The 19,702-nt window shown below is 40.4% G+C and overlaps 1 protein-coding gene across 1 annotated transcript; it reads right to left on the bottom strand.

Moving 5' to 3' along the window:
* Window positions 1-11,371: 11,371 nt before the first annotated feature.
* LOC140929389 (uncharacterized) lies at window positions 11,372-15,132 on the bottom strand. The gene is made up of 5 exons (XM_073379191.1): window positions 15,021-15,132; window positions 13,272-13,582; window positions 12,953-13,171; window positions 12,411-12,554; window positions 11,372-11,969 (listed from the first exon to the last, which is right to left on the bottom strand). Exons 2-5 carry the CDS (start codon window positions 13,564-13,566, stop codon window positions 11,713-11,715), a joined length of 915 nt encoding a protein of 304 aa, XP_073235292.1. The 5' UTR covers window positions 13,567-13,582; window positions 15,021-15,132; the 3' UTR covers window positions 11,372-11,712.
* Between the last annotated feature and the right edge of the window lie 4,570 nt (window positions 15,133-19,702).

Below are 19,702 nucleotides of genomic sequence, written 5' to 3'. Positions count from 1 at the left end.
CTGCTGGTTCAAGGACTACCTAACTGAGCGAACACAAAGGGTGGTTCTTGAGAATGCGGCTTCTCATTGGTCTCCTGTAAGCTCTGGCGTTCCGCAGGGGAGCATTTTAGGCCCCCTGTTGTTCACTTTGTTCATAAATGATCTGCCGGATGAAGCTGCTTACGGCGTGAAGGTTGCACTCTACGCCGACGACACCAAGCTATACCGAAATGTTTCGTCTGCAGAACACTGTGACCTCATACAAGACACTCTCTCTAATATGCACGTCTGGTCGCAGCGCAATAATATTAGATTTAATATGTCCAAATACAAAGTACTAACTGTGACTAGGAAAAAGAATCCAATTGCTTCTGACTACACCCTTGATGGCACAGCCCCGACACGCGTTTCAGAAGAAAAGGGTCTTGGCGTCATCATAACTAGTACGCTCTCTTAGGACTCACACATCCACACTATCACTGCGAAAGCAAACAAGCTTCTTGGTTTGCTTAAACGGACTTGTCCCCTGCTTACTGGCGTCTCTGTTAGACGCTCACTCTATTTGTCTTTGGTCATGTCACAGCTGTGTTACGCCACCCGTCTGGTCGCCCGCTTACATTACTCTGAATGCTAAGGTAGAACAGGTGCAGAGGCGTACACGCAGGTAGATTTTACGCACACGCAAAGACGAGTCGTCGTACCAAGAGCGGCTGACTTTACGAGACTTACTTCCACTTTCTCTAGATCGTGAACTTAAAGATTTGATCTTTTTTTTATAAATGCCTTTACTGTAGTACCGATTTAGATGTTCGGAATTATGTATCTTTTGTTTCCCATGATCGTACAAGACTAAATAACTCCTTTAATCTTCGCACCCCTTTTTGCAAAACATCAACTTTTCAGGCCTCGTACTTTAACCGTATCGTTAAACTATGGAACTATGTTTGTAAGCTAGCAGCCCCAACCAGTTTTTCCTCGCTTACTGCCTTTCAACGTTTTGTTCGCAAATTAATGAGAGTAGTATAGGAGGGATGTTTTACTCCTCTTTATTGCGCAGGAATCTCATTAGCGTGCGCAGGAATACATTAACTAGGAGACGTCATAGGCTATTGTCTTGATCTCATGAATAAAATGCTGTGGTATCTCATTAACTTGCGGTGGAATCTCATTAAGTATATCCAGTTTGACGGGTTTATCAATGATGTCATGTTCTATTTTTATCTTGTGGCGGTCAAGACAATAGCCTATGACGTCACCTACACCGTACGTCCTTTAGAAAGGTAATTGAATTCATTTCTTTATGCTGGGATGTAAGACCCCTGGTGGCTTTTTATTTGTTGTGTTCGACTTCATCATACCTATTTTAGAACAATTAGAATAAGGCGATTTCCTTATTTTTAGTGCGTGACATTTCGTGTCACGCTTAACCGTGCCTTGACATCGTGCAATGTGGCGCGTCGCGCACGGTTTCTTATTCTCTCCTTTATCGAAACGCATCGAAACAAAGAACAAAGTGAAAAGGATAGGAAACTTAATAGATTTCTAGGCATTAAAGTAGTTATAATGGCTAAAATTGCTCTTTAGGAGGAATTTCCACGAGTAACCACGATGAGTATTAAATAAAATAATCTGATTATCTTTTAAGAACAAAGTTGGTTACTCGTGGTTACTCGTGGCCAGTCCCCTCCTGACCTTATAGTTTCTACTGTAAAGTACATTCTTCAAAGACCCTTATGGGTATATGCGCAACGAATCTACTGCACAGATTTAGCGATGCTATGCAGCTTTGCTGTGCGTTAGAAGTTGGAACATTTTTCCTGAAAATTCTCCTGCGCATAGCAATCATGGCTATTTTATCGTCCATCCCACCCTTATCAAATAGCCAAACTTCGAATAAACACTTCGAACTTACTAGGGATATATTCAGATACAATATATTACCTGCCATCGATTCCTACCGATCACACTTAGTTACCAGAGGAAAATGGAAAATCAATCATTTGGTACGTGGGTATGCTGCGTAATTACTTGAAAACACTACAGAGTACAAAGATTGTCAAAACTAATTTTCCCTCGAAAAACACAGGAAAGGGATTATATGGGTATCTTATCTATCTTCTGAAAAACGACCCGGTGTATATAGTAATCTCAACTAGTTACCGTCTCCTAACCGGTGCTAATAAGACAACAGCGCGTAGATTTCGATTCAGACAATCGGCGACAAAATGAGTTGAGACACTTCGCCCAAAACTGGGCTTTTTTACGTTTCATTAACTTCAAAAGGAGCAAATATAGCTTTCCTCCCCCATCCCCTCCGTGCAATGTTGTGCTCTTGTTCTAGCTGCCTATAGAAAACAACAAACACCCCAACTTTGAATGGAGGGGACAGGGGAGGGGTGCGGATTCTTTTGTTCCCCGAAATAACCCTATTTAAGTACAATGTCTCAACAATTTTGTCGCCGATTGTAGTTAATGTATTCCTGCGCACGCTAATGAGATTCCTGCGCAAAAAAACGGAATAACCGGTGCGCCCTATACTACTAATGAGCACTCACCTTTCGCGGGTATATGAAATCAATTACCCCTGCACGTGGACACTTGTCCCTACGTGCCCATGCCACTCGTAATTTATTTTATTTTTTGTACGAATGTTTGATTATTCCTTTTATTTTATTTTAACCTAGTCTTAATCTAGGGGCGGTGCCTCGTATGGGACATCAGTCCCGTTGCACCTACCCCTTTTGGGTTTTTGCTTCTTTTTTCTTTTTTCTTTTTTTTTTGTGTTGTATTATAAATTTATAGAGAAGTACCCAATAAAGCTGTGGGGAAAAAAAATGGCATACTGAGTACTTCATATAACTCAATACTAGCAAGGGACATAGCATGCGTGCCTGGTACACTGGTTGACATGTCTTTTATGTGGACTATCTTGAACTGGCGGTAAGCTCTTACTTCTCCTTTCACAGACCACGTTTTTGTTTTATATGACAGTCTTTATTTCCTGAGAGCATATGTGAAAAACGCTGCGACCTCCAGTCAACTTGATGATGCCTGCCCAGCACACACCAATCATCGTCATTACAAAGCCTACCAAGGAGCTCAAAGTTTTGAAGAAAGTTTCTGTCATTGCATCCGAGCTGCCTCACAGTGTAGTCGGTAAGCCGCAGCGTGTAGTAATCTCCCAAATCCAGACGCCATCCCGATTGTGTGGAACTGTTGCCGGGAGTAAAATATGGCAAGATATTCTCAGGGTTTCCACGACCATTACCATCGCAGTAGGTTACTTTCACTCCGGATGACGGTACTCGCGCAGGATTCCGCCACATACTGACTCCGGCATTGAAACCGAGGTAGTGAATAACACCTTTAGTATCGAAGTCTCCCTCATATCTAAAATGATCTGAAACCAAAAACAACAGAAAAACGTGAAAAGAAAATGTAAAGATAATAAGGAATCGCACAATGTTGTCCTCTTAGCTTGGAAGAAACATAACTTTTGAAAGTGGACTTAAAAGTGGACACCACTTCACAGTAATGGCAACGGATGCCCGCGAAGCAAAGTGCACTTAGTACTGAAGTTGACTGCAAAACAAACAAGGATGAAAATCTTAAAGGAAACCGTTTATGGCATAAAGTTCTTCCTAATTAAAAATTCAGTGATTTCATATATTCATAGGTCATAAACATTGCACTTTCTGAGAATTAAAGACGGGAAGGATAACAAAAAAAGTCAAGACAAAGTCTCAAATCCTGTTACACTGTAGAAATTAGGAAAAGTGGTAACAGTTTCACTGTTCTTACATTCTTTAGTTTGTGATAATTCGCTTCTTAGCCGTGTCGAAGTTCTGCTTTTTTGACACCGAGAAGTCCGTTTACACTCCACTCGTTGCGACTGTCTTCCCGATGAGTCATCGAATAGACAGTCTTCAAAATCATCCTTAGAACTCTGCAGACCGGACAATCGTCCTACGTAAAGAAAGAAAAAACGCTATTTTGTTTTGCGAATTACAATAAATACAAAGAAAAAAAAACTAGCAAAATTGTTCGGTATAACGAGGTTTCGTTAAATCGGAGCTTCTTTTACTATTACTTTCTTATACTCCGCTCCTTATAAGGTAACGAGTACTTAGTTACATATAGGTTTGTTATATCGACGTTCCACTGTACTGGTACAACGTACTTCCGGCAGAGGTAATGAAGAAACTATAATTACCTCCAAAGCTCTTATACCCTTAAGGCTGGGCCTCGGATTTCGCAACGTACCGCGCAGAAATTACAAGGGAGCGGGAAATATTTTGAACAAAGTCAGCAAGGTTTCAAAATTTGACAGAATCGCTAAGAAGTCAGTGAGTCATAAAATGGCCAGTATCTTTCATTCCGCACTCAATTTACAATGTAGTGATGAGGGAGAGAAGGGACCCCCTGATCATGACTATATTATGCTTTGTTGAGGGCTATAAAAGAGGAGACTACCCGAAAGGTTTTTCTCCGAGCCACAACCCATTTTCAAGAAAAATATCCGAATGAATGCAAAGGGATACAATTCTGTGCACTGTATAATATCTACGCTTGCGGTGTATTGATTAATATGGGACTATTTACGAGTATGACATAAAGCGATATTGTTTTTTTGTTGTTGTTGTTTCTTTTTTGTTTTTGTTTTTGTTTTGTTTTGTTTTGTTTTTTTTTTTTCAACACTAACCTTCAAGTGTGTCGTTCCTTTGATCGAGTTGGCTTGAATTTTCCGGCAAGTTTGCTTCCTGTAACGCTGTCCGCAATAGGTGCAGCTGTGCCTCTAAGTTCTCACACTTATGTAAGAGTTTGTTCACCTCCAATTCCGAACTCCGCAGTTTGGTCTTTGGCTCATTTGTCTGTGTTTCTAACGCTTCAGACTTGGTGGATTGTTCGCTTTTCTCTTGTTCCACAAAATCTCGCAGAGTTTTAACTTCTTCGATTTCGTTTTCAAGTTCAGCGAGTCGGTTGTCTTCTGAAGCGAGAAAAAAGACACCGTTCCTCTTAAGGAATCCAGGTTTATAAGTTTGATAATCGCCAAGTTAAAGATTGTTCTTTGATGTTTACTTAAGCTGAAACCAACTATCAGGCTCCCCAGAAGGTCCCACAGGAAAGCAAGCAAAGAGGAAGGAAATGAAAACGGCGGTTGTAGTTTAGTGAAGAAAAATAAGAAAGAACTTCACTGAAGCGTGTGTAAACCCCCGAGGGCTTCTTTTTGCAGCATATTGTAGGTGGGGCGTAACAGATAGGATACGGGGGGGATTCCGTATAAAGCGGAAGAGTTTCGGTGACAGATGATAAAACATAATTCGTTGGTTTTCCTTGCAAAGCACAAGGAGGGTGGCACACAAGGCACTTGAAGGTATACAAGTAGTTACACGTGCAGGTGGGGGAGGCGTTTAAGATATCTAAGCTCTTCTGTATATAGGCTGTATAGTTTCAGCGCATGTGGCGCTTAGAAGCGTCGTGCTTCCTTTGATCAGAGCTTGAACTTCTCACATGTAATTGTTTCATGAAACGTTCTGGGTTAACTGCTTTTATTTAAGCCTCTAATTAAACGTCTTATACTCACGTAAACGTTTGTTCTCTTCAAAACGCTGCAAATTGATTTTTAGTTCCTCTGTTTAGATTTTCAAATTTTCGAGTTCAATTTCGAGTTCTAAGAGCCTCTTGTTCTCTACAGAAGAAATAGAATATTAAAAACATTCAAGACGTTTTGTTTTTATATATATACAAAAAGATCAACGCCCTGTGGAAGGCATGCAGTCAGATCATCGGTTGACCTGAAGCCACTAAGGCTCTTTGAAAAGGGTGCGACGGCAGATAAATCGAGTAAGAAAATGAGGCCCCTTTTACATGGGGAAAGGTTGCCACGGGTAGAAGAGTCACGCTACCTCGGGCGAGCCAAACGAACAAAACGTGACGATCTGTTTACATGAGAAACAAGAACACATACTCGGCTGTGATGGTGGTGTCACCCTCCTAGCCGGGCCACCTTTTTAGGGAGTTTAAGCAACGACGACGGCGACGACAACGAGAGCGGCAAAGAAGCAATAGGTTTATATTAGCAAAACAACAACTATGCACGAGCATCAAGCTTCTTTGTACATTTCTTAGCACGACTACAACATGAATGAAAGTGAAAGCGCCTAATTTCATGTTTTGTCGAGGACGGGAACACAAGACAACAACTTTCTTTTTCCTTTCCTGAACTTCGATACACACTCTCTAAAGTCAACTCGGCTAAGGGGTTGGCCCTTCTACCAGAAACAGGTTTTCTCCACACAAACAGGACCTAAGAAACAGAAAAATCAAAAGCGTGGAGGAGAAGAGCCACCTCATAGAGCCAGGAGCCCATGACCCAAGGCTCCTGCTAAACCATTATCACAACTAAGGAATTTAAACTTGCTTCGTGTTGTAAGTTTGTTGCAGATTTACTTTACCTTCTTTCAAAAGTGAGCAGGCCAGAAATGGTTGTTTCCTTTGCTGTCCCTCAACAAGATTTGGAAAAGCTTCCGAACCTCTTCTCATCAGCATAAAGATTAAATCCTCGTTTACGTCCTTACGTATTTTCTTAATTCGTTCCTCGTCCATGTCATCTTGATCTATAATTTCCTTCTGATACAAATAAAGTAACAGCTGTTCCGGTTCTAAATCCTTGACGAGTTCTACAATGAGCTTTTGTAGAATATGTTTGTGGCATTCCCTCATGGTTCACCTTGTTCTCTCGCGGCAAAATCTGGGATTTAGAGAGGGAAAGTGCAGGAGTTCAAACTGAAATGGTACAACATGCAGGTAACCAACTCTGCAGAAATGAGTGAATCCGGTTAGTCAAATGATCTCTTTAAAGATTAGCAGCTCAATAAGGCTTGACTTCGCGTGATCATGAACATCATGTCGTGATTTACCCAGATCAAATCTAGTTTACTTTTTAATAAATTCTCGATGTTAATTTATAGTTAACTTCTAATTAAGTACTTTATTCTAAATTTCACTATTTGGTAGACACGTATTTTAAAAAAGGGAAATATAATTCGGCAATACTTATTCATGTATTTTTTTATCAACAGTATGGAATGAGAACCTTGGGGCCTGTTTACAAGGAAAGAGGGTTACCCTTGTGCTAGGGTTACCCTTGCTAGCAAGCGGGTTAAAGTTAGCTCTTGTTTACAAGCAAATTTCACAGGTAAGGGTTACCCTATCACCCGGGTCAACTTTACCAGCTTTGCTGACTTGTTTAGTCATGCGTGACATTCTTTGTCCAAAATTTGAAATAATCTTGAAGTTCCCTATGGAAAACACGTTAAATTCACGAAAAAAGGAAAAATATTACCATCGTAGACAGAAAATAACTTGTTATGATTCAGATGTTTATAATTAAGCTCAGAAATTGGATAATACCGTTCAAGTTGGTACGAAATACTGGTCACGCATGACGGCGGAAAGTTAACCCGGGTAGGCGAATTATCCCTAGCTGAGCGTTTACAAGGCAGGTAGGTATACCCTCTTGCTAGGGTAATCCTAGCACTCAGGTAGGGTTACCCTAGTGCTACGGTAACCATACCTGCCTTGTAAACACGTCGTGTGAAAAAAGAAGAAATATGCGAGTGCAAGGGTACCCCAAGCACCATGGTTACCCTCCCTCCTTTAAACAGGGGCTTCTGTTCATACTATAGCTATACCGGATAGCTTTTTGTGTCGGCACGAAAGGCTATCCGGTATAGTATTAACACCTGCTTGCCAGAAGCATAGCAGGCTACTCCACGCTACGGCGCTGCGCAGCTTCGTTTCGTTACAGACATCTCGCCGAAATCACCGTTGTTATGTGTGAACAGAAGCCCTATCCTGTTTAGTGGTTTTCGTGCTGCCGCAGAAGCTATCGATCATAGCCTTAAGTACTCGAGGAGGGCGGGCTTTTTAAGCACTCATTTGTACGAGGTCGCACAGGAAGGATTACACAACCATTCAAGTATGTATCTTACGATAAAATTACCTAAGTGGCAAAAAAAGCGTAAAGCACCTTGTTGTTGCCAATAAAAGAGAACCGTAAAAACATTACAATGTTCGTTTACAACGGGGACGAGGATGTGTTGGAATGATACAGAAAGGGGACGGATCAGAGATGAATCGGTGGATTCAATCACGCGAGGCTTTCGAGCTGAAGCAAGAGCTTAACTGCAATCAGTCAGCTGACGTTAAATTAGAAAAAGGAATCCATAGCAGCTTATCAGATATCGCGCTGTGAACATCTACGATAAGTTTCATTTCTAACTTCAAAAAGAGGCAACCGATTTAGTTTCAGTTCACGTGCCATTTCTTTCTTGCGCCAAAGTAAACCACGCTATGCTACAACTGCATTGCGAGGCAGGATCCATAAGGATCAATTATGTAAGCACTTATTTAGAGTACATCTCAGAAGCGTCTAATTTCTTTCAATAAACCGTGTTGTACTCACTCATTGTGTAGAATTAACATGCTCATAATTTCAGACAATAGTAGCTACGCAAAAACGTAACAGCAAAGACATTCGTACTGCGTACGTTTAGACTGCAAACCTTATTGCGTGATCGCTTGGCTGAATGCATATGTTGACATAAAAGTGTGTATTTCTCTTTTTGAGATAGACGGAATCAAATAAGTCTTCTGTGTATGAAATTGCCTTCAATAACTAGTAAAATCTCCGCCCATGCTTACCTCGAACCGATTATGAAACGCGAGCAGTACTTCGCAGATGAAATCTACACAAACTTGTACATCGCAATAAACTTCCTCAAGTTGTCAACTGCCTGACAACAGCTGTACGTAGTCAGGCTCAACAAAAAACAGCTATTGTCTTTTCAACATTCCTTGACCTTTACGCTTGAGAGGCTGTAAAAGATTGTTTTACACAGTTTTGGAGTTACACGAGAACCTAGCGAGCCTCTGCTCCAACTTTGTAGAGTTTTCAAAACACAATTGAAAAAATTGGTGTTCAGTGAACGTTGGAAGGTTATAAAGATTTGAGGTGCTCTTTTCCTTATACTGGGGCGGACAATTTCACTGTGATATACCGGAGTGTTCGTTACATAGGTATCATTTATTTATTTAGAGGAGAATTCACTACGTTACAAAACCTGTAATGTTTACTCTAAACTTTTTAGAGTTGAATATCAAAAGGACCTCAGAAGCCCAGATCATATAGTGACCCTCAAGGCCCAGCAATTGATTGCGTAAACGAAAACCTACTATTCGTTAAATCCAAATCTGGTCTCGATAATGGATGAAAACCGAAAATATAGCTTCCAACACAATGCGAGTTTGCCTTTCATTAAGCTTGAACACTTGCCTTAAAGCCATGAAATATAATTCTATCAATCTCCGACTTTCTCAAGAAACGATTTCATTCACTATGCTGTGTATGAAGACGATTGCTAAAATAAAGCCAAAATCTATACACTTCTAAATTCCATCGGTACACTGACTAGGATCGATCGGGAGTACTTTCTATGATGGTCTGTAGGAGGAGCCACTCAACTAAATAGGGACCGCCATTGGTTGATTCTTGGTCACTTGGCCTTGGTGGCCTTGACTAAAATCAAATGTATCCCAGAAGCATTACAACACGTGATCAAAGCATGGTGGAAAGTGGTTTTAAAGTTATCCTAGAAGAGAAACAGCAGCTAATAATAATAATAATAACTTTAATAGTAACATCCTCGTGAGGTTTTTCAGGAACTATTTACAAACGATTTACAATTTATAAAAGCAAAAATGACAATAAAAACTCGAAATCACAATTTATGATGGTATTCTACTAAATTCTTGAGCTTATGAAGGAAATGTCTGCCTCAATAGTGTGTCTTTCAGGGCGCGCTTGAAAGATGCCAATGAGGCACTTTGCCTGAGTTCATTATGCAGGTTATTCCATGTGTAGGCCCCTCTGTAGGAGAATGTGCGCTGGCCTATAGCCGTTCTGTATAGCGGAATCTGCAAAGAGTTCCGTGTACGAGTGTTACGAGTATGTATATTTGAGCGCTTGGTAAACTTGCTCGTTAAGTATTGAGGCGCAAGATCGTTCTGACATTTAAAGGTCAAAACGGAGTGAGTCTCTATAGAATAATTGTTCTTTAACAGGAAGCCAGTTTAGTTCTCGGAGCAAAGGTGTTACGTGGTCAAACTTCCTAGAGTTTGTTACGATCTTGCTGGCAAAATTCTGAATAGAATGTAATCTGTTTATATTCTGAAGGGTGGTATTTGACCATACAGATGAGCAGTAAAGCATCTTACTAAAGACTAATGACGTTATTAACAACTCTAGTGTTTCCTTGTCGAAGCTCCTTTTGACTCTATTTATTTGGCAAAGCTTTGCGAAACAAGATGACACTACACATGAAATATGGTGATCGTAGGTCAGATGGGCGTCAAGAAAGACTCCCAAGTCCTTGGCAGAGTCTGTTGGCTTCAGTGTTTTACCTAAGAATACCACTCTAGGGTCTTAGCTAGTGGAGGAAAATTAAAGATGTAGATAATATAAGGATAATTCGAATTCTTTTTCTTAACATCCATAGGGATACCATCCCATTAGCTCCTCCTAGGGGCCCGATTCGATTTGTCAAAATTATTGGAAAAAATATCGGACTGCCGGTCATTTAGTGTTTTGAAAATCTTGACCGGTTACCGGCCATATAGCCGCAACCTTTATTGTTCTAAGAGGGAATCACACAAGGAGCATTAGAGCTACGAGCCCCAAATTTTTGTATCATATTTATCAAAAATTGAGCATAAATGCCATCCAAAACTGTTTAAATTGGTATTTGATTCGTGACTTGGTTGGCCAAAATGCAAGTTAATGTTGTGTTTTTATTGTCGTTTCTCAAACCTATCTTGTAGCGCAGATCACAGTCCAACAAAGTTCCTTAAACTTGGTAGATGATATAAACAGTCTTAAACTCAAGAATTTTAAGTTTCGTTAGAAAATTTGCTCTTATCGCCAAATCAAAGCTTCAAAATAAATTTCAGTCATTCAGTTGAAAGCGAAAATGATTGAACTTAATATACATATCAAAAATCGAAAATTATCTGGCCACTCCGATCTGACGCGACGCGAGCACGTTATTAGAAAAATACTAAAACTGGCTCATAATTAAGCTAGTCAACTTAAACGCGATTCTGAAAAGGAAGATAATTTCTAAATTTAGGTCATCACTGACAAAGATTATTAGCCTCATATCCCCTTCTACTTAAAACTTCACACTTAATTTAATTCCATTTCTTCACGATTCCTTCCCTACGGCAGCCTTTCTACCCTTTAGGTATACTAGTTCTAGGTATATAAAACGTCTGAATTTCAAGCTACTGTGATTACAATAAGTTGTACACGAGCAAAAAAATGAATACTCAGTCATATGCAAACATTTTTTAATCAAAATCTGGTACACTTAGCACTCCATATAGCTCGATACCAGCGAGAGACATTTGAGGTGCACCTGCGGGCATTGAATCTCTTAATTGAACAATTTGAAACTGACGATGGGCTTTTAGTTCAACTTCCACAGACCATGTCTTTGTTTTGCATGGCACCGGTTTCATTTTATCGCCTGATTTCCCATAGTATGACCATTCCCGTAACTTCCAGTTGACTTTATAATGTCTGTTTAGTAAACTCCACTCATCGTCATCATTAAGCCTTCCTTGGATCTTAAAGTTTTGTAAGAAATTCTTTGAATTACTTCCACGTTGACCTCAAAGTATAGTCAGTAGCCGAAGTGAGTAGTACTTTCCTAAATCCAGACACCAACCCGATCGTGTGTAACTGTTGACTGGGTTGAAATATTCTAGGATATTTTCAGGGTCTTCACGACCTTCCCCATCGCAGTATGTTACTTTCACTCCGGAAGATGGTACTCGAGCAGGATTCCTCCACATGCTGACGCCGGCATTTAAACCAAGGTAGTGAATGACTCCCTTAGTATCAAAGTCTCTCACGTGCCTGAAATGGTCTGAAATGGAAAAGCAGAGTTACTGAATTTTTCCAGTTTTTCAGCAGTTTCTTCAACTGAAAAGCCAGTAAATCGCAGTATGCATGCTTATGCTCTCACGTGGCTGAACGTTTTTGCGTTAAAAGGGTTTATCTTTCATAGTAATATTCACAAAAAAAAAACAGGGAAGGAGTTCGCGCAATACGGGCTACAAAGACAAAAAATCTTTGGTGAGAAATAAACTCGCGCACGCGCACCTGTGGCACGGATGTACACAAATCGAATATTAGAGTCAAAAGATGGTACAACACGGTATAAAATATTGAATTACATTTGAAAGACACAACTTTTGTTTACATGATTTGCTTACCAAGTCCAATCGTACTGCATTACAGATTTAGAGAGTAGAGGAACGAACTTTTGGGACACCCTCTAAAAGAGCAGCCGCTTATTTGTACTTACATTCTTTAGTTTTTGTGAATTCGTTTCTTAGACGTGTCGAAGGTCTACTTCTTTGGTCCTGTCCCATTCCTTGCGACTGCCTTCTCGTTGAATTATCAAATAACGGCGTTGCTAAATCGCCGTTCTCCAAACTGGTTAGTGGCTCTACGTGTAACAAATATACAATGTTAACGTTATTCTTGACTTTCTATTCTGTCTTCAGTAGCCCACGATTTTTTCACCGTTTCCCCAAACAGAGAGCCTGTTCACAGGCTAGTCTTGAGGAATGCGCGGCCGAACGAAAATACAGTCTACTCAGTATGGAATTTTTCGCGTTCCATCTTAAACAAAGTGTATCAAAAATTAGAAACTATAATGAGACCCCTGGCCCTGGCTAATTACGCATCCCTCTAGCTTCACACTGTGAAACAATAATTGAGTAAAATTAAAATTCGGACACTTCGGTTAACCGCGTAGTTTGTGCACTTGTGATCAAACAATGTAAGATTACCGCCGGAAGTTTTACAAAGATAACTTTATACAAAATCATGGTGATTTCGTACCTCTTATGTTGTCGTCTTCGTTGACACTTAAAGCAGCAGCGCCGCTCCTTTCATCATAGCCTGATCTTTCCAAATTGCTGTCCTGTAAAGTTCTCGGCCAGAACTGCAACTGTTCTTCTAAACTCTTACACTTGGTCTTAAGCTCCTCCTTCTTTGTTTCCAATACCAGCAACCGTTCAGTTACAAGCTCTTTTTCTAACTTGTAGAGTCTACTATTCTCTGCAAAAAAACCCGCAAATATATAGCATTAGTTTTCCTCTATGATCAAGTTTTATACTCTGATCACCCCTGGCAGAAAAAAACAGTTGTCGTCATTAACCTTCTTTCAAAAGAATGCAAGCCAGATGAGGTTGTTCCTTTTCCAATCCATTCACAAACTGTGAGAAAGCATTCGGGTCTTCTACTTTTCTGAGCTTAATGAGCAAAGCCTTATTCTTATTCCGACGTGTTTGCATTGAAAGTATCTCCTCCAAGGCGTATTCATCAATAATTTTCGCTTGATACAAATAATTTGTCACAGGTTCTGGGTCCGTATCTGACCGCAGTTTCATATGGAATTGTTGAAGAATGTCATTTTGGCGCTGTATTCTCTGCATGGCTAATAACCTTTCCATGATTTCCTGGTTAGTGCTGAAAAGCACAAAGAAATACCCATCGTTACAATTAAAAATAAAATTAAACTTGTCATGATTTCAGGTGAAACTCGGTACACTGTTTTAGGAATTCAAGGAGGATAAAATCGTAATCATAAAAAAGAGGTCCCTCTTACACGTATGCGGCTGTGTTGACGAATGTAACAAAGCTATTTAGGCCTACTTTAGTAATCAATCAAGGTTAACAGTATATCATTTAATAAAACTAAATGGTTTTCTGGTGAGCCGTTTACGTAACAATTTTAAAAAAAAAAAAATAATAAGATGCTTGGAAGACACTTAAACTACAAACAACATCATCCTAGATAGGCACTAAAGCTTTATAAAATAACTATTTTGGAACGATTAAAACTGAAACAGCCACGTCCCGCCCCAAACTTGACATGTACAATTTTAATTTAAAAGGAGGCCAGGCTTTTATTAATACAGCTTCTTATATTACGGAGAATTCATCAATTACATTTCAGTCCCTCATAATCCAATGATACGCCTGATTCGATCTGGTCTGTATGTAAAGACGTTCGAATAGGTTGCTGTTCTGATAACGATACAGACACTGATAAACTATACTCAATTATAATAAACATTGTTTCGAAACGAAATAGAATTCGGCAATGCGGAAGCACCTCACTTGTACAGCGTCATACAGGAAAGATTAGAAGACCAGTTAGACAGCCATGTCACGAAAAATGAACATGCAGGGCAAAAATTGTAGACACTCTTCTTCTTTTCAACTAAAAACTTAGGATCTGCAAACGCATCAAAATGTTCGTTTCAAAACCACACCTAAGCTTTGCTACACAGCAAAAAAGGGGGAATGATGATTCGAAAGAATCAAAGCGGAAGCTTCAAATGTGCAAAGGAACAAAGCAACTGACGTTAAGTTAACAAAAGCCGAGTATTGCAGCATACTAAATTTCGGCTTTAGCCATTGATCTGTATTTCAGTGATTTTTCTAAAGGTTCAATCTACAAAAAGAAGCAATTTTCGTCAGTTTCCACCTTTCCTGTTTAGGTTTTGCGTATCAGCCTTTGAATTTCTTGCATCAAAACACCCTGATTGCAACTCGAGCTTAGATCACAAGATCAAGACGGATCAATTAGTTCTTCATTTGCAAGCTGTTCGCTTACTAAGGCACCTAGAACGGCAAGAATTCCAACACTATACAATATTTTAGCTCTGCTCACTTTAAAAAACAGACTCTAGTGATAGACGATGGTAGCTATCCGGCAGCTAACAACACAAAGATATTCGTATTGTGTACATATATGCTTAGACCGTCTACGTTATTGCGTTTTAACGCTTGACTGAGTGTATATTACTATATTTGCGGAAATGCAAGTTTGTATCAGTTCCTTTTGAAGATTGATAAAGATTGTGTAATTAGCTTCTGAATGGAGTTGTCAAAACCTTACCGTAAATCCCGGACTGGGGTAAGTTATGCGGCAACACCCTCAATTTTGTTCCATCAAATGTGCTTCTTTATGGCTACGTGCGCCAGCTGAAGCCAAACAAAACCAGTTGGACCTAAGCCATGGACTTTCCAACATTCCCAACCTTTGACACTTTTTAAGCTATATTTCAGATATTTCAGTACCATATAAGGAGGTTTGACGCAAACCAGAGTCAAACACTAAATAAGAATCCCCGAGATCTTTGCATGACGGACTGAATGGGGTTTACCCCTTTTTAGTTTTTTTTTTGCCCATTTCTATATCGTTTAATAATACAAAAATGTTAGTGTTTTAATCTTTAGCCGCAAGCTTCAAGTTTTAATCTAATACCTTGGAAAAAGTACACACGACCATATCAGCTATAAAACCAAGGCGGAGCAGCCATGAACCCCGGCGGGCACGAGCCGCTGTTTTGCCCTTCCGGCTTTCTGATTTGAGGGTCTGAATGGAGGTACCTCGATAACACTAAACGCTTCATTTTTTGGCTTTGTAACATGGAATAGTTAAATTTTAGGCATTTTAACACTAACAGTAAAATATTCTGTGAAACAGTAATTTTTTTCCACAAAGAAGCAAAAGCGGCTCCAAAAAGGCCAATGTTATTTTGTTTAGTATATCAGGGAGTTTTCGGCCATTTTACGACAATTCCGGATTATTTCAGAAGACCTCCGAAGACTACCTACGATTCCCGAAGACTGTCGAAGATTTCCGAGGACTAAGACAGAGGACCGACCATTGCCGAAGATGTCCGAAGTTTAACAGTTTCACACTTTTCCCCTAGTCACGAACTCTTTGTCATTCTTTACTTAGTTCTACAATTCTCAGAGGTGCGGAAGTGTGGAATAGTCTGACAAAGTCAGGATAATGTCACACTTTTCCCCTAGTCACGAACCCTTTGTCATTCTCTACTTAGTTCTACACTTCTCAGAGGGGCGGAAGTGTGGAATTGTCTGACAAAATCAGGATAATGTCACACTTTTCCCCTAGTCACGAACCCTTTGTCATTCTTTACTTATAGTTCTACACTTCTCAAAGGTGAGGAAGTGTGAAAAGTCTGACAAAGTGTGAGGCTCGGGCGCTTTGCGCGCGTACGACTCTTACGCCACGCTTTACCGATTTCTTTACTGATTTTGAGAAAAAACCGACTGTTTTGCAGACTAGCCCCTGCCAGGCTTCAAAAAAAGAATAACACAGTCTCATGTACTGATTAAAGATGTTTAAGCCACTAGAGCTACTACAACTACACACTTGTCATCCTCAGGCCAACTCCCCCGGGTAGAGTGCATAGGTGTTTATGATGCACTAACTTCTTGGCCTTGCAGGTGCCTGTCTTGGAGGTATACAATTTTGGGTGTATCTTTCACTACGAATACAGCCTTCTTTCCTCGCTGCTCAGCATCCTCGGGATGATTGTATCTAAGCAACTGATAAAGTCGTTGAATTCACTTCGAGTCTTAGTTCAAAGACCTAAGTCACATTTGACTGCGCTCGCATGTACCGAGTAACTTGTCGGTCAAAATCTCAACTACGTGAACACTCGGGCCCTGTCTCCGACACTCTCCCCCCATATGGCAACGAAGGAGACATATGTTGTCCATTCTTCAGGAGACTGGGCAATAACAAATTAACATAGTTACATGAAAAGTTTTAGAAAGCTACTAAGCAGTCCTATACAAAATACTATTTCAAAGTTTTTACTGTTCAAGTTATCCTGAATTCTCCTCTGCGCCAGCAATTTGTCGGATTTTCTCTTCCTTTCCAATGCAACTCTTACGTTCACTAGCACATTAGTCGTCATATGTGCTGAGATCAACTCAAGACGCTGAATAGTTAAACCCTCTTTAGAAAGCCTGGCTTTGGCTGCTACAAGCCGCCGGGTAGTCCCTTCCTAATTCTTGCTTCACCACTGCATTCACAACCGCTCCTATACCAGCACCACTTGCATCCCCAAATCCACGTGACTTAATTTCCTGAATGGGTTCTCTTCGGTCTGCAAGAGCACGACTTACATCTATCTGCTTAGGAAGCCCTTGCTCCCATCCAAGTTTCAGCCTGCCTGTTAATTCTGCATCCCATGCCAATTTCACCCCACACACCGTACGGTACAGACACTTTCCTACTAAAGTCACCGGTGAAACAAGCCCCAAATGGTCATAAATACTTGAAAGCTTACGAAGAACTCCTCTCTTGCTTGAGGCTGCTTCCCAGTCATGAAAAGATACAATGATCTTGTCATGTTTTTTGTTCCATCCCGTCTTAGCTATATAGTAGGCTTGATCATCCTGCCTGGGGTTCCCCAAGCAGTTGCTTGGCAAATATTCCTCTTTTCTCAAGATCAGGACAGAGGTTTATGCTACTTTATGCTCAGTGGACTTCCACTTATGTAATGTGAATGTTGCATCTTCAAATATCTCGATCGCCTTCTCCTTTAGCAACTTGGTTTCTTCTTCTGTCATCCCACTACTCAACAGGTCATCCACATAAAGACTCTTCAGTATTTCAGCTTTTGCAGGAGGTTCACCTTCCACCCAGTTGTCCAAGTGGTGCTCAATCACGCCACCAAGAAGGAGGGGAGATGGCGCTAGCTCATATAAAGCTCTTGTAAATCGCAGTGTTTCAATATGGGAGTGTTCTCCCTGTCTCCAACGAAAACGCGGTGCATGACGATCAGCCGTTCTTATCCGTACTAGTAAAAATGCGTTCCTCAGATCTCCCACTAGTACCACAGGATGTGTGCGTGACCGCCGGGACTAGCACGTTCCACAACTTGTTCTGCAGAGGGGGCCCGGGCGTACAAGCAGTCACAGCATCAGGGCTTGTGCCGACGCATCGTGGTATATACACTATACGCAGTCTCTTCTCGAGTTACTGGTTTATGGGGGATATAAAACTCCCCCCCACCCCCTGAGCTGGTTGATTAGCATTCTCCACAATTCCCTCAACTTTCTGATCTCGCTGTAGGCTTGTTCTACTCCTGTTGGCTTCAGTTTCTGTTTCAGGTTTTCCAGCCGACGAAGACTCCCGTGCTCGTTAGAAAGAAGAGGTGGGTGATTCCCCCGGGGGGGGGGGGGGTACTTCTGGGTGGGGATGTGCCGCTGGGACCCTGGAACCCTTAACCTATACCAGAGCTAGTTCAGCTGAATTTTGCTACCCTATACTAGAGTAAACTCCCCAAATCCCCCCTATCCCAGAGTAGCTGTTTTCCAGAAACTACTGGGGTCACTAGCACAGTCTAGCCAAAACAAGACCTTGTACCACACCTTAGTTTGGATAAAATCTTCAACCAACTGATCAGTTTCATCAAAAAGGATACCCTATTCTAGATCCAAACGCTCTGATTTATATACCCTATCCTAGAGTAAACAGCTGCTTGAAAACCATACCCCCGGGGTGATTCCTTTCCAGGGTAGGACTGCTTCATACCACCCCGCTTCACAGCGCGTCAACTGCTCACGATTCTCTATGCACTTCACGTTGGTCATCTTCAGGGGTGTCAGCAAGTCCTATCACATCCAGGCCTCACAGTTTCTCGTAATCCACTGAACTGGTTTATGCAAGGAGCATGTGTGCAGAATCAATTTCCTCTCCAGGAATTATTATTACACAACTTGTGTCTGTGTGTGGCTGTGTGTGACAAAAGAAATTGTAGTGTTCTGCCACAATGATATAGACGACAAATTCAGTTACTGTTTTTAACATGAACGGATTCGATTAAAATGGTCCTGAATTCAGAAAATGTCTTTACTGAAGATTTATTTGAACAATCTTATGGGGATGATTATAAAATGTCTAAATAAAACTCTCCAGATTAAGGAGAACAATTTTTACGAACTGGAGAGCTATCTGCGGGGGAAGGTTTCGGTTGCTGGTCTTGCACCTTTGAAGCAACAAAATCCCTGATGGTACTATTGACAAAGTGAAAGTAGATTCCTCTGAATCGGTCACATTCATCAGAAAAATACGACCAGCTAGCAAGACGATAAGCGATACGCACGATCAAGCATGGCTTTCAAAAGACCACAAATAAAATAAAATATTTATTATAGCTTACACTATTATGACTAATTTATTATCGTTCCCCAATTCAAAATCTTTAAAATATAAAATATTTATTATAGCTTACACTATTATGACTAATTTATTCTCGTTCCCCAATTCAAAATCTTTAAAATATCATTCTAACTGTGGAAATCAGGTTTAATCTTTCATCTTCGTTTAGCAACATCTAGACCCTTATTACAGAGGGCCACAAAAATCATTGTTTATTCAGTACATACCTCTTATCTTCCCAGAAAAGCCGGAAGTTTTCGCAAAATATTTTAGATCTAAGAAAGGTTTGATTGTTGCGCACAATTAAAATAGAAACACCCAAAAAAGTTAAAGTGTTCCAAATGATCGAACTTAGTAGTGACGAACATTGTTAGAGTTCTGCAGTTGTCCTCAGTTTTTTCTCTAAGGGTAAGTGTTTGATTTGCGGTCCGAATAACTTCAGAAGGGTTTAGCAATCACTTTAATTTGTCCATTTTAATTGTTTCATTATCGTTAACATGTTGTGAAACGCAAAGTTTTATTCTTAATGAAGGATCTATGTAGTACAAAAAATAAGCAAATGCCACTGAGGTCTTTTATTTGGCAGTTTGGCA

The sequence above is a fragment of the Porites lutea genome, chromosome 3 (assembly GCF_958299795.1).
Source record: "Porites lutea chromosome 3, jaPorLute2.1, whole genome shotgun sequence".
Taxonomy (NCBI): Eukaryota; Metazoa; Cnidaria; class Anthozoa; order Scleractinia; family Poritidae; genus Porites; species Porites lutea.
This window is presented reverse-complemented; position numbering and strand designations above follow the sequence as displayed.

What these genes read in the sequence shown, in the direction of transcription:
- LOC140929389 (XM_073379191.1), bottom strand. Translation starts at nt 13,566, where the DNA reads ATGGAAAGGTTATTAGCCATGCAGAGAATACAGCGCCAAAATGACATT. An exon ending in TTGCATTCTTTTGAAAGAAG is followed by an intron (nt 13,172 to 13,271) that starts GTTAATGACGAC and finishes GTTTTTTTGCAG; the next exon opens with AGAATAGTAGACTCTACAAG. An exon ending in ATTCACAAAAACTAAAGAAT is followed by an intron (nt 11,970 to 12,410) that starts GTAAGTACAAAT and finishes TTTCCATTTCAG; the next exon opens with ACCATTTCAGGCACGTGAGA.